This window comes from Chroicocephalus ridibundus, chromosome 2 (genome assembly GCF_963924245.1).
Source record: "Chroicocephalus ridibundus chromosome 2, bChrRid1.1, whole genome shotgun sequence".
Lineage (NCBI taxonomy): Eukaryota > Metazoa > Chordata > Aves > Charadriiformes > Laridae > Chroicocephalus > Chroicocephalus ridibundus.
In genome coordinates this window covers 140,735,350-140,749,731 of record NC_086285.1, presented here as the reverse complement: position 1 = coordinate 140,749,731, position 14,382 = coordinate 140,735,350, and the positions used below count along the sequence as shown (strand labels likewise).

Sequence of the window (14,382 nt, the reverse complement as noted above, 5' to 3'; positions counted from 1 at the left end):
CTCCTGAGAATACTGGAGAAGCCTGGGAGATCATGCATAATGTGTTAGATGTCTACAGAAAATCAAGCTGAATCAAGTCAAAACTATTGGATCAAGTGTCATCTTTGGTTTTGAAATTTCATTGGGTTTATTTTATTTTTTTTAATTTTACCATTTAAACTGTTATTTCCTTTTTGTTGTTGTTTTTCTTTCTTTTAATTTAATATTTATTTACACAAGGTAAAACAATTGTAAAAATTCAGTAGCGTGCTTGTAGTGCGAGGCAATGCTTGCTCATTTTGGGTGGCTTAAGATACTTGGCCTGCCTCCTTGTGCCTCATAATGCTCATAAAGTACATGGCAATCTGGTGGATCACTGCTTAGAAAAAGCAGATGTTTACATTCTTGTTATTATTCACTGCTGGTGTCCATGCTGAATGATAATAAGAAGATGGCACCAGAACGATACTTTTTTCTTCTTTTTTTTTTTTTTTTTAATGAGGAAACGTAATAGTAAAATTTATTCTGTATGCCTATGGGAATTTATATAGTGCTAAAAATGAAATTGTCAAGCCATCTGCGCTATTGAATGTTATGATAAACCAAATGTAGCAACAGAAAGGCTGCTGTAAAACTCGTACTACCAGTGCCACCATCATAACTTTCAACTGCACTTATCCCACTGCTTGACAGTTTTATTTTGAAAAATATATTTACTATAGTGTCAGGTCATGGAGCAGAGAAATGACAGAAACTTAATGTGTGAAACAGAGAATAAGAAAAAAAGAAGCATGAATAGTAATTTGGGGGGACTAGTAAAAAGACGCTTACTTAATCCTGTCTTGAAAGACCAAAATGAAGAACAAGGGTGACTGGAGAAAAAAACTTTCAGAATTAGATATTAAAATTTTAACTGGCTTCCATTGAATATAATTCCTAAAAGTTTTGAGAATTTGTCTCGTCACTGTAATGCTTACAGTGATTATATGCAATATCCCGCACAGGTCTTGCAGTACACACCTATCATATTTGCATATAATATGAACAAAAAACTTGGGTGCTGACAACACAGGAGCACAACTATTCAGCATTCTGATTCTTCAAAGGAAAAACTACAATTGATAAAAACTGCCTAAGTGTTTGCAATAGTCAGGAGACAGTTAAATAGTCTGAAAAATATCTGGACTTAAATATTCAATGTTTTAAGTGAAGCATAGAAATACAGATAGCCTTTATTTCCAGTAATTTTTTTAGAATGTCAAAGATAGATGTTGAGAGACTTCAAATAATTGCAGTCACAGTTCATCCTTCTCAATTGTTTCCCTACAGTGATGATATTTAACAAAGCATTATTGCAAAAAGTAAGACATTTTGACTTTTTTATCACTTGCTTCATTCTCAGCTTGTGACCTTACCATTCTGCTTGTTATTATATTAGATCTTACATTAGGGAATAAAAGCAGAGAGATGAAACATTCTGAAGGTTGGCCAGACTTCATGAAACATGTGGTGAGAATCACAAACCCACCAACCAGACCTTTAAAAACAATTTGTAAAATAAATACAGTGGTGATTTCTGCCAAGGGCGTAGGTTAGGACTCTCTGAACAAGCATTAGTTATCTATAAGAAGCATCAGGCTATAACTATTCTAGTTTTGTCATATATTCTTTATTTCTGTTATAATCACATATAATTAAGGGTACTGACTATTTTCTAGTGGAAGTAGAATATGTGCTAAATGAAAGAATACTGATTTAACCATTCTTTTTAAATACATTTTAAGATACATAAATATAAGTTAGAAGTAAAAGGAGCTAATTCTCATCATAGTCAGGCATTGATTTTCAGCTTTAACTCCTCCTAATATTTGGTTCTGAGTTTGCAAAGCTTCTCATTTTTCCTGACTTTTCTGAAACCCTCTGATCAACAGACACCCACTTTCCTCCAGCTGAGGGACAGAAGCTAAAAAACAAACAAACAACAAAAAAACCCCAACAAAACCCAGAACAAACCACCTAAAAACCCCTGAAACAAACAAACAAAAACAAACAAACAAAAAAAACCAAAGTGAAAACTGTCAGCCAGATGGAACATTTGGATTTCTTATATACAGTCCTTCCCATTAACAATCAACACAGTTGTAGCAGACTAAACATGTCTTCCAAAGCAAATGTTAAATACAATTCCCTCTAGTTAGAATCAATAGAAGTCTTGCCCACATATGTTTGAGCACTCAATGCCCTACTGTCTCCATAAAATACAGTTAAATTTACCTTTTCTCTACCCAGAAGGAATTTGCTTCTTAGTAAGAAATCACGTGAAGAATTTAGTTTAAGTCTTGTGTTCCCACATTTACACTTTCCTTCTACTTCAGTACATCTGAATATGCAACAAATACCTGGCTCAGTAATGCTGTCACTTATAATGGTGTGTGCTCAACCCTTGTTTATTCTGGTATGACCTGATCTTTTTTGACTTGCTGGGTATGGCTGGTAATGATCTATTCCTAACAATTGCTGTTACTTTTATTCCTTGTAAGGCACAGAGAAAGGTAATGGCATTACATACATCACAGCATATGCCTCTCAATGCTGTGCAACAGCTGTCATTTTGAATGATCTTCTGAAACAGAAATGAGCTGGCTCAGTATCATTCTCTGGATGCCATCTGTTGTTCACACCATAAGTACCAACTAGTAAGGTCCAAAATGCATGACTTCTCTTATCGTTGCATTTGAAACTGCCATTACCATCTGAAGCCTTCTGTGTCTGGCCATGTGAATTGGCAAAAAGATAAACCACATGGGAGGAGGGACAGCGAGTGACTGAAGATGCTCACCCCTGTCATGATCAGACCCTGTAAGTGAATTTGTAATAGTAAATTTGAATAGCATAGACCTTAATCCCGGGTCAACACAAACCTCAGCTTTCCATGACTATTATTCATAAATCTCTGGGTCTCTTTTATTTTCAGTACTTCAAATGGCTCTGTACATACTCATTCTTTGAACCCTTTCTTCCTTCAACTGGCAGGGGGGAGAAGATGGATCTGTTGAACAAATTGTAGTATCTGTGCTTGGAAGTGGGTGACAAGCAGCTGTAAAGAAGCTGATAAAAAATTTACTCTGGAAACCCAGCATGGGAGGAACTGAAGCTATATCCCCTCTCCTAATTAAAATTGTGATAAAATAAAAACATGTTTTAAATCACTACGGTACAAACAGGGAGATTAAAAAACCCCTCCCTTTAAGCAAACATTGAATGTCACTCAGGGATAACTAAAATATAAAACCAACTGCTAAACAGCTCTGTGGATTTTCCCTCTTGGTGACCTTGGCATACACCTGATCCCAGATCTTTGGGATGATATTACATTTCCTTATAAAGTATTCATACAGCACAGTGCCTTAGCCTTCTAAGTCTGTTTAATAGCCTGCCTAGCCTTACAGGTAAGTACAATGGCTAATATGAAGAGAGCCATCATTTTATCTCTTAGCATCTCTTTCCAAAAGTGTTTGAGCAAAATATATTTTCAAACTTTTCCCCTTATATTTTAAATATCGTCATCATAAATAACAATGAATAGACCAAAGTGAAGTATCCAATAGACCAAGTCAATATATATGTTCATCTTCTCTAGACTGTTCTGTGATGTAACTCAGAAGGGTCTACATGATGTCAAAGAGTATCTTCTCCTTCAGTGTTATTATTACTAAAAAATAGCAACATTTTTTGGAAACACAGATGAAGGTAGTGCTTTGAAGAGAAATTTTTTTTCTACACAATGGAGCCTATAGTCTATCTCAGAGTGTCCCTGTGGCCTAGATGATATAATGCAAAGAGAAGACAAAGCAAGCTCTTCAGATAAGTACTAAAATGCAAATTATGCTCCCTTTTCCCTATTTCTAGGGGGCATATAGAATCTTTATTCCCTTTTTTCAGTCAAAGATGACTGTGTTTGAAAGAGAAGTCTCAACCAAAAAAGAAACAGGTGAGAAGTATATTTTGAAGAAGAATTAGAAGAAAGCAAAAATGTAAAAAGGAGAAGATAGTTGCAAGAATAGGACAGGAGGCACAGTATGCTGATAAAACCCTAATACAGAGTCTGGAAGGCAACACAATTATTGGGGAAAGTGTTAGACTAAAGGCTTAATCTGAGATGATGAACCTGGTGAGATAATCGTGGAAGCGTTCAGTGAGAAAAAAGCTTGGCTGGGAAGCTGGAGCAAACTGAAGCTGGGAAACTGAAGTTGTGGGCTGTTGAGGTAAGCTGTCCAGTTACAAGAGAGAGTACAGGAAATATCCTGTCCAAAACCAGTTACAGGGTGGGCTATACTACAAAGCACTGGTGCAAGTGCTGCTTCTGTAGACATTCATACCCCTATATAGACAATATAGTTATCTGAGCATTGCTGTCAAGGAGGCACTAGGCTATTATTCGTATTTAAGACAGCTCAGGTAACCTGAGGTTTGTTTAGACACTGTGCTAACACCAGCTAGCATCAAACAACTACCTGGTATTATCAGCATGTAATAAGTCAATTGGGTGGTTTTGAATGATTCATCACCCACAAACAAAGGTTAAATCTTACTGCCACTGGTAGTAAAGGCAACCCCCCCATTAATTTCGGAAGCACAAGGTTTTCACCTGTGGAACTTCAGAACCTCAGTTTGCTGTCTTTAGGCCACACTAAAGAAAATGTGATAAAAAATAATAATTAAATTCTATGGGCATTTCAGAAATAATCTGTACATCCTTTATAAGTAATTTAACTTCTTGAGAAAAAAAGTAATAAAAGGGTAGTAAGAGTATATGGTCTGTATGAGGATGGTAATTTCTATTTTTTATTTACTTATATGTTTTACCTCATTTTGTCTTAAAATTCACTCTTCTTTCCTCATGAAATGTAAATCTCTTATGTAGTATTACTCTAAATGTGTTACATTATCAACCACAGAGCCTCTTGACATGACTTCATTTTCATTCTGGGTTTGATCCCTGTATAGTTGGTATCAAAATATTCTGTGGGCTTATTGAATGAAAGGTGCTTTATAAATGCAAGGTATCTGTAAGGCATATTTAATTTTGCATTATCTGCAGTGATAGAACATTTTTTATTTCATTGTGTTTGGCAGAACCACTATAGCCCTTTGGGAGGTTTTCTTATTTCTTAGGAGTGTATTAATATTAACACTGAGAGTACTGAAGACTAACACACATGTATGTATGTGTATATATATGCTTTTGTACAGGTAACAAGTTCTGGGTTTTCAAGGACACTACTCTTCAGCCAGGTTATCCTCATGATTTGATAACACTTGGAAGTGGAATTCCTTCCCATGGCATTGATTCAGCAATTTGGTGGGAAGATGTTGGGAAAACCTACTTCTTCAAAGGAGATAGGTTGGTATAGGAATTCTGCAAGGAAGCGATTTGGTGGATGTCAGCTAAGCGTGTTAATCTTTTCCTCTGTTTCTCAAAAGAAGAAGTCAAATCATTTAAACAGTTAATTTTCTGTCTATGAAATTAACTCCTCCTACATAGAGGCCCATGCTGTTTTCACATTTCTTGTAACCTAAATTATATTTGTGAGAATATACTGAAATGAGTATATATATCCAGTGAAAAAGTTATGTTTCAGAAGTCAACAGGCAAGTCACAGCTGTGACAAATTTAAACTTAAATATTCAAAGTAATGTAGTTATGTACACTCTTAACCTGCTCCTTTTTATCCACATTTCTAAATCCTAACACATAAACAGGCAAAGCATGATCCAAAGCTTTTTAAGGTCAGTGAAAATGTGACATTTCTTCTGCTATTTAAAAATGAGGTAAGAAAAGGAAATGACAGCTAAACCAGGAAGCTAGAGAACAATCTGAGCAGTTCCCTAGGAATTATTTTTAAATAAATCTTACAGTTCCCTTCAGGAGGGACACTTATTTTTATGATTAATAAAGACCAGAAAAAAATTGTAAAATCTGAGTTATTTTCCAGTCCTGAAAGAGGCACTAGTCACTTAGTGTCTCTGTGTCTTCATTTTCCTGCCTGTAAAAATAAGGGAAAGAATATTTGTCTACTTTATAGAGATGTCAACAGAACTCATTCATTTTTGAAACTCTGAAAGTTATCTGAATGATGAATTTTACAGATTTTCAGGATGTTACTATGTTTGTTGATTGATGTATCACTGTGCAAATTCTGAGCACTCAGAGACAAATTATTAATAATTGTAATGCTTGTATTAGTATTATGAAAAGTCTGATGACTGCTTTTGTTACTATGTGGTACTTAGTATTCTGGGAAAGTAATAGTATTCATGGATCACTTAAGAAATTAATTTAATACACGTCATAGAATATGTTTAGCACACTACAGTTGATAGTTTTTTAGCAGTATTGTAATATTGCACTACAGATTGCCACAACCAATTTTGATGATGAAGCTTTTTTTTAAAAAGACTCGTGCTCATGATGAGTAAAGTAGATAACTAAGTAAAATTTTTTGTGGTGTTTGACAATTAAGTATCATTTCAAGCAATCAGTTTCCACAGTGAGGAAGAAAACCACCTAAATAATTTGCTTCTCATGGTTGAGTAGATTTTTTTAAAAAATGTAAGTTCATTTTCAGGTAATAATTTTCTGCCTCCACACTCCTGGGAAAATATGTACAGTAGGAATCTTATGTGCCCTGTACTTCCTTTAGCCTTTATACAGCAGTCTCCCTTTATATTTCCATGCACAGGCAATTACTTATAGTCAAGACTTTCCTAAAACACTACTGGTAATAACACTAGACTAAAAGAACTATCAGAGAAAACATCTGTTGACAGAGAAGTTGCTACTTAGAGCTAACAAGCACGATGAAACTCAGCAGGATATAAATGCAATACAGTATGTTAGAAGATCGAACAACATGAACCTTGCAGAGATAATTGACCTATTACAGGATATTGACCACCAGTGGGAATAAACCCATATACCACTAAGCTTCTCGATGTGTATTGTTTATATCACAATTTTTATTTAATGTAAAGTTGGAGTTGAATTCTCCTGCTGGTTTTAGTAGTATGTGTAATTCTACTGTAGGGGTGGATCTTTTCCTGAAGAAGGTGTAACATAAATGTAGCTTCTTGGTGGCAGGAGGTAGGAATGAAAGGGAACTAAAAATTTACACCAGCGTCAAAATAACAATGTTCCTTCTTATGTAACTCAAGGACCTGTATACTTACTTTGTTTTGACAGTAACCTGTAGTTAAGGAGCTCCAGGATAGAATCTAGACAGAGTTAAATGTCCCAGAACAGTAGTATACATAAAAAAGAGCAATAAAATACAAAGCATCAAATATTGTCTATAAAATGAAAGAAAAAATCAAAATTAAAACCAAAAAAAACCCCAAACCAGTAAGAAGATTTAAAAGTCCAAATAGTAAATGGTATTGTAATACTTATCTGTCTAAAGCAGCTCATGTATGGATCATTATTATTAATATTTGAAATAATCCACTTAAACACTAAAGATAATTCTCCCAAATAATTGTGTGAAAGCAAAAGAGTGGACAAAATATGACTACAGCAAACATTTTGCCCTTTTTCATTCCTCTCCTACCAGAACTGAATAGCGTAGGACAAGATTGGACAAGTGCCATTCCTCAGGGGTCAGTATGGGGACCGGTGCTGTTTAACATCATCATTGACATGGACAGTGGGATTGAGTGCACCCTCAGCAAATTTGCAGAAGACACCAAGCTGTGTGGTGCGATCAATATGCTGGAGGGAAGGGATACCATCCAGAGGGACCTGAGGGCTTGAGATTCAGAGTGCTTGAGAGGTGGGCCCATGCGACCTCATGAAGTTAAACAAGGCCAAGTGCAAGATCTTGCACGTGGGTCAGGGCAATTCCAAGCACAAATACAGGCTGGGCAGACAATGGATTGAGCACAGCCCTAAGGAGAAGGACTTGGGACTGTTAGTTGGTGTGAAGTTAAACATGACCCAGCAATGTGTGCTTGCAGCCTAGAAAGCCAGCTATATCCTGAGATACATCAAAAAAAGCATGGCCAGCATGTCAAGGGAGGTGATTCTGTCCCTCTACTCCGCGCTGGTGAGACCCCACCTGGAGTACTGCGTCCAGCTCTGGGTCCGCTAACATCAGGAGGACATGGACGTGTTGGAACTAGTCCAGAGGAGGGCCACGAAGATGATCAGAGGGCTGGAGCACTTCTCCTATGAAGACAGGCTGAGAGAGTAGGGGTTGTTCAACCTGGAGAAGAGAAGGCTCCAGGGAGAACTTATAGCAGCCTTCCAGTACCTAAGGGGGACCTACTGGAAAGATGGGGAGGGATTCTTTATCAGGGAGTGTAGTGATAAGAGAAGGGGTAATGGTTTTAAACGGAAAAAGGGGAGATTCAGATTAGATAGTAGGAAGGAATTCTTTCCTGTGAGGGTGGTGAGGCACTGGAACAGGTTGCCCAGAGAAGTTGTGGCTGCCCCATCCCTGGAAGTGTTCAAGGCCAGGCTGGATGGGGCTTTGAGCAGCCTGGTCTAGTGGGAGATGTCCCTGCCCATGGCAGGGAGGGTGGAACTAGTTGATCTTTAAGGTCCCTTCCAATCCAAAATGTTCTATGGTTCTAAGATGATAATAGGTTTGCTGCACTTCTTGACACATGGCCTTGTTTATGACCCTGTCTGGTGTGTCTGATTTTTGTACTTTGAAGTTTAAATCAATACTTTTTTCTTCATAAAGCTTAGTCATCCAGTAGTTCAGAGTATGATTATATAAATTGGATTAGATACAGGAAATAATGTTTTAGCCAATATTTTCAAAATTCCCTTTTTCTAAAGCAACGAGGTGCCCTTTCATTTATTTTCTCTTTGTTACTTTATCAGTCACTGACATACAGTAACACAATTTATATAGTTTGTAAAGCTCGAATCATCACTGAGGAGTCTGCTTGTGAACATTTGACATGCCAAAGAGAATCAAGACTAGGCTTTTTCTTAGTTGTAGACATGCTCATTATTCCAGCACAGATTGCTTGGATAGTGTCATGGGCCCCCAGAGGTTTTCTCATCGATGCTGAAAAAACAACAGTTTGGGGACTTTTGAGTGTGCACTGGGTGTGTCCTCAGACACTTGTTTTTTAATGACAACGTATATTTTTGAATGTCCTATAAGAATGTCTGTTTCCACCATGCAGCCTAGTGGAAAAACACAGAGGTTAGTAAAAGAAGGATCTCAAAAAGGCGAAAAGGTTGGATGAACAAAAAGGAAAATGAGTGGAAGCATGCAAGAAGGAAATAAGGTTCTGGGAAAGAGGGACAGAGGAACAGGTGAGATAGCTGATAAAGAAGAAATGCAGATAAAAATGGAGATAAGAAATATTAAGCTCAGCAAAGAGTGAGAATAAAGAAGCAGAGAGAGAACAGGCAGGTGTAAAAAGAGAAAATGCAAACTAAGGATGAAGAAACACATAGTCAAAAGATGAGGAAGAACTGCAGTAGTATGTTTACTGCTTCTATACGTTGTTTCTTTCTCCATGTAAAAGACTGTAAACTCTGAAAGATGTTACATTTCAAAATAAAGAGCATTACTTTGTTGGCTGGTTACTGATGCATATGTGACTAGGTTAAGAAATCAGGCTATAAAAATAATTTATGCATAAGAAAGAAAAAATAAATACAAATGTTTTCTAAGGTAACTTGCCAATTCTTAACCCACTTGAAACCTGCCACCTTTTAATTTCATTGGAAGTTTAAAGCCAGAGAAAAGCCCCGCAGGGAGAAATGCAGAGGAGTTTAGACCATTTTGTTTTTAAAAAAGATTAAGATGTGAATTGATTGAAGTGTCTAAGTACCTTTGCAGGAACAAAATATCATCCACTTAAGGATCCTTTAATGTATCAGGAATGATCATAACAAGGATTTCTAAAAGCTGAAGTCAAATGAATTCAAATTAGAAAGAGGGTCAAGTTTTTAGCAGTGACCAGATTATCAATGAAAGTGATATATTCTCAGGCTCTTGATGTCCTGAAACGGTGAGCGGCTGTCTTTTTATGTAATTTTTTACATGAATAAAACTGATTTTGAAAAATAAATATCTAAGAAAACTAGGCTCTAAATTGGTATGCTTTAAATTAGTGCAGCCAATCAAAATATGAGATTACCCACCCTAATATTATATCAGGATATACAGAGATACTAGAGATACAGTATGTTAATTCTTAGAACCAGTTTATAATAAGATATGCATAGTGATTTTGCCAGCTGCATAAGGACAACAAAATTATCAACATTATCTGTAAGTGTAAATAAAATCACAAGTGTAAATTCTTCTTACATGTTCAGGTTGCCTAGAATTTGCATGGTGAAGCTTTTTAAACTTGAGGAAGTCTGGCTGGCAAAAAGGCACAAAACCAAGTTGAACTGTGTGTTACACTGGATCTCCCTAATGATAATGTAACGAAAAGCTACTGTAATGCATACATATAAAGAGTTAAATTAAGATTGCTGGGAGCATTTTAATCTAAATCTGCTGTCTTTTTCGTGATTAAAATGTTATCTAATCTTATCTCTCTATCACTGTGCAGAAGTCCTAGGTATCAGAATTGCTGAGTTTGTAAGTGGGTTGCATGCTGGTGTAGTTGTCAAAATGCAAAATTTTTTTATCTTCTTTCTGCTTACATGAAACAGTTGTCCAGTCAGCAAAAAGGTTTCTTTGTAATCCGGTAGTATGTTCAAAGAAAAGAAGTCAAGTATTCCCATTTGTGGCTAATCAATGTAGCAAATGTTAGAAGGAAAAATAATACGTAGTTACTTATCTGCTTTCCTATAAATGCTTTTTTTTTTTCCCCCCTTTAAAAAAAATTCCAGGTACTGGAGATACAGTGAAGAAATGAGATCCATGGACCCTGGTTACCCTAAACCAATCACAATTTGGAAAGGTATCCCAGAATCTCCTCAGGGAGCCTTTGTCCACAAAGAAAATGGTATGCAAACACATTCCTGTTTTAATGATTTACTAACACCCTTTAAGTAAGATAGAGTACTAGAGGGGTGATTGACTATTCAGGTTAAGTAGCGAAGGAATTCTTGATTTGTAAACAGAACGTTTCCTGCTATAGAACTTGCTGTTGTGAAAATGGCTGTTTGTTTGCATGTATCATTTAACACCATGGAGAAAAATCTTTCAAATTTGCTATCATAAACTTTAATCTCCATTCTTTTTTTTTTTTCTTGTGTCTTAATTCACTTTATTTTTTTGTTCTCTGATGAATTATGGTACCTCTTAAAACAAGCTTCCCAAACACAGGATATCTTTTTTTGATTTTTCAAGGTGTTGCCTGTTTAAACAGCTTAGAAGGTATTTCTTTCATTCTGAACAACTATAAAAGGGAAGGAAAATCTTTATCTAAGGAGAAATATCTCTGGGAATCTATATAAATCAAAGATGTCATAAGCCCGTGATGTAGAAAGGCAGATCACAAGGATGTTAGTATGCTATTAGTAGTAATAGTAGTATGCTATTAGTAGTAATAGTACAGCTATTACCTGTATCAAGATGCATCATCACATACAGGAACCTAGAATCTCAGCTGGCCACACCTCCAAATGAATGAGAGCAGCCAAAATCTCCTCCATTTTAAGAGAATTCAGTGCTACCCAGGGGCTGCTGGGAGGCTGCCAGCAGAGCCCTCAGTTGCGCAGAGGTTAGATCCCTTTGACGGGAATAAAAATATGCATTTGCCGTCACTTATCATTGTGTTGATAAGTGTGTCAATTGTATGGCATTTATGATTTATTTATTAGCATGTTCTGAGTTTATTCTGTTTGCCTCCCAGACAGCACACGTATATATTGCCATATTATTTTAATTTCCTTTTAATAAGCAGATAAAAACATTTATTTCCTTGTATAAACCATTTCAGTCTCCTATTTCAACCTCTAACTTGATTAAGTAATTTACCATGGAAATGTTTGGGGATTTTTTTCATAAATATGTTTAATTGCTTCCTTGCTTTGTCTCTGTTTTATCCAGAAGCAGAAACAGTCTCTGGATTCTGGCCTTTTGGCTAGACTGGATTTTTTTGTGTTCTTTTTATTTATTTTGGTTTGTTTTTAACTGGAAAGTGGGTCAGTCAAGATGATATTCTGCATACATCACACTCAATAACTGTTTGTAAATACACACTTATGTGGAAATAGGCACAAACATTATGTGTGCACAGACAAACATAATGGATATAACCTCTGTTTCCTTCCCTTCAATACTTTTTAAGCATATTTTTAAAGATTTACATCCAAAAGGAATTTAACACACACATATATATATGTATGTATATGCGGGTTTGGGGTTTCTTCTTACCTTGATTGCTTTCCCCAAAATAAGTTTTCTTTACTGAGCTCAGGTATATGTGTCTGTCATTACAAATGGAAACTATCGTGCTGTAACACTCAGACCAGTGGATTTGAAAGTACTGCAGAGGCAGAGCACTCATTCCTAAGGCAGGAAAGACTCTTGGTTATATCAAAGCCACTTCTCTATTTCACCCCAGTGGCTTTGATAGTCTGTCTAACTCTTTCAGTGAGGAGGGTGGTAAAACATGCCATGAGATCGCGGAGAAGGGAAGGGAAAGAGGGCATTCTTGGGCTTCTCAGAAAGCCTAAAAGGGCCCCAAGGCAGAAAGAGGGACTGAAAATGACACCATAAAGTTCCCGAGAAGACCACTAAGACATTTTCCCTGAAATCAAGAAAATAGACGTCTTAAGAAACAGTTCACAGCTCCACTCTTATTAGTATGAGGAGAGAAAGAAACGAAAGCAGATGCAAATAAGTACCACAGCTTAGTTGGAAAGAAGTTGATTGCATTTTGCCTGAAACAGTTTTTGTTTCTTTGGGCAGAAGCAGAGTTGACAAGGAAGTTTTACTATATAGCTTCGTAAGGGAACATCTGAAAGCACGTCTTTCAGTAAATCCATTTAATTTTAAAGAATACCTTTTTCTTTCCCTTGTCTTTCTGTTGCGTAAACCATGAGAATGAACACCTGAAATAATTCTGATCATAAAGGGGTTTCCTTGACTGTCTACAAAAATTTGGGGTAATCTTGCAGTAAGAGGCTTGGGAAAGATGAGAAAAAAAACAATTTCCTACTCTAGTCAGCATCCTGACTCAGTGTCCTAGAAGCTTGGTAAGGTACAGGTAACTTCTTTGAAACTCTCCCTGCTACTTCTTATATTGTGATTTGGTTTCTAACACTGTGGTAGAAACTCTTAGGAGGAGATAGATGAAGAAGACATTTCCTTTCTGCTGCTCCATGAGATCACACAAAGTTCTCCAGATTGGAGAAATCTTTCTTTCTGTCTTGAGAGCAGCATAGAAAATCTCACCTCCCATCTAGAAATTCTGCTGATGTGGATGGTGGGGTAATTTTTAGAGAGAGAAAAGAGAAAAGGCAGTCTACTTTATTAGCCCATTGAGCTTTTTTGCCTTGCGCTTACTACCACTACTAATTTGAGTTTCTATTTGACACGTTAATGATTGCTAGGCCCTTCCATGCTGTTTGGGTCAAGCATTGCACTCACTACTCTCAGCAACTAGCACATGGAAAATTGTAAGCAGCAGCTCACAAAACGGGCTCAACAAGACAAGCAGATAAGATGAAATCACTTTCAACAGTTATGTGAAGCCACTTGTCCTGCCATGAGAAGCAGTAAAACTACTCAGTCTCTTAGAACTACCCTTCTCTGCTGGTAACTTTCATCCTTCAGCTGTTACTGACTGTTATCCTGGCCCCTGTCTCAGCAAAATGACAGAAAAGTTTAAACTACCTTCAGAGTTTTCCAGTAGAAAATATGCTCTGATTGAAGAATTTTTACTGGACCTATAGGGGCTGTCAATTCCTTTGATCCTTTGATATTAACAGTTTTAGTTTAATATTTTAATGTACAATAACAATTAATACTATATGTACCCCTGATGTATACATATATGTAGTCTGTAAATATGTAAGAATATAGATTTAGTGATGGCATATCTGTATATGGTCTCCTGATATGTATTAGAATATTGACAGAGATAATATATCAAATTTCCACATCCAGGGCCAGTATGCACAGTGCTTTCTCACATGCAAAATACATTTGGCTCCAAATACTGAAATTTTGTATTTGATAATATTTTTTGTTTACAGATTGCTTTAAGGAACTTTTTATATGCTAAAATTTTAAAACTTCATTGTATCTAAAGAATTACAGTCCTCTTTTTTGAATCGTCCCAGGCAGAATAGAAGGCATTTTGTGAACAAGCCTCCTAACTACTGTTCTGGTATAGCTTAGTGCTTTTCTTTTCATTTTTCTTTTTAACTAGTATTAGACCTTTCTATAGATACACTAACACAATTGCAGA

General features: G+C 36.4%; 1 protein-coding gene across 2 annotated transcripts in view; it reads left to right on the top strand.

Annotated features, from left to right (window-relative positions):
• MMP16 (matrix metallopeptidase 16) overlaps positions 1-14,382 on the top strand; it is a 195,674-nt gene that overhangs the window by 168,742 nt on the left and 12,550 nt on the right. For both annotated transcript variants that reach the window (XM_063327151.1, XM_063327153.1), the window contains 2 exons: positions 5,233-5,383; positions 10,850-10,965. In XM_063327151.1, coding sequence (XP_063183221.1) covers positions 5,233-5,383; positions 10,850-10,965 — 267 coding nt within the window. The remainder of the gene's footprint in view (positions 1-5,232; positions 5,384-10,849; positions 10,966-14,382) is intronic.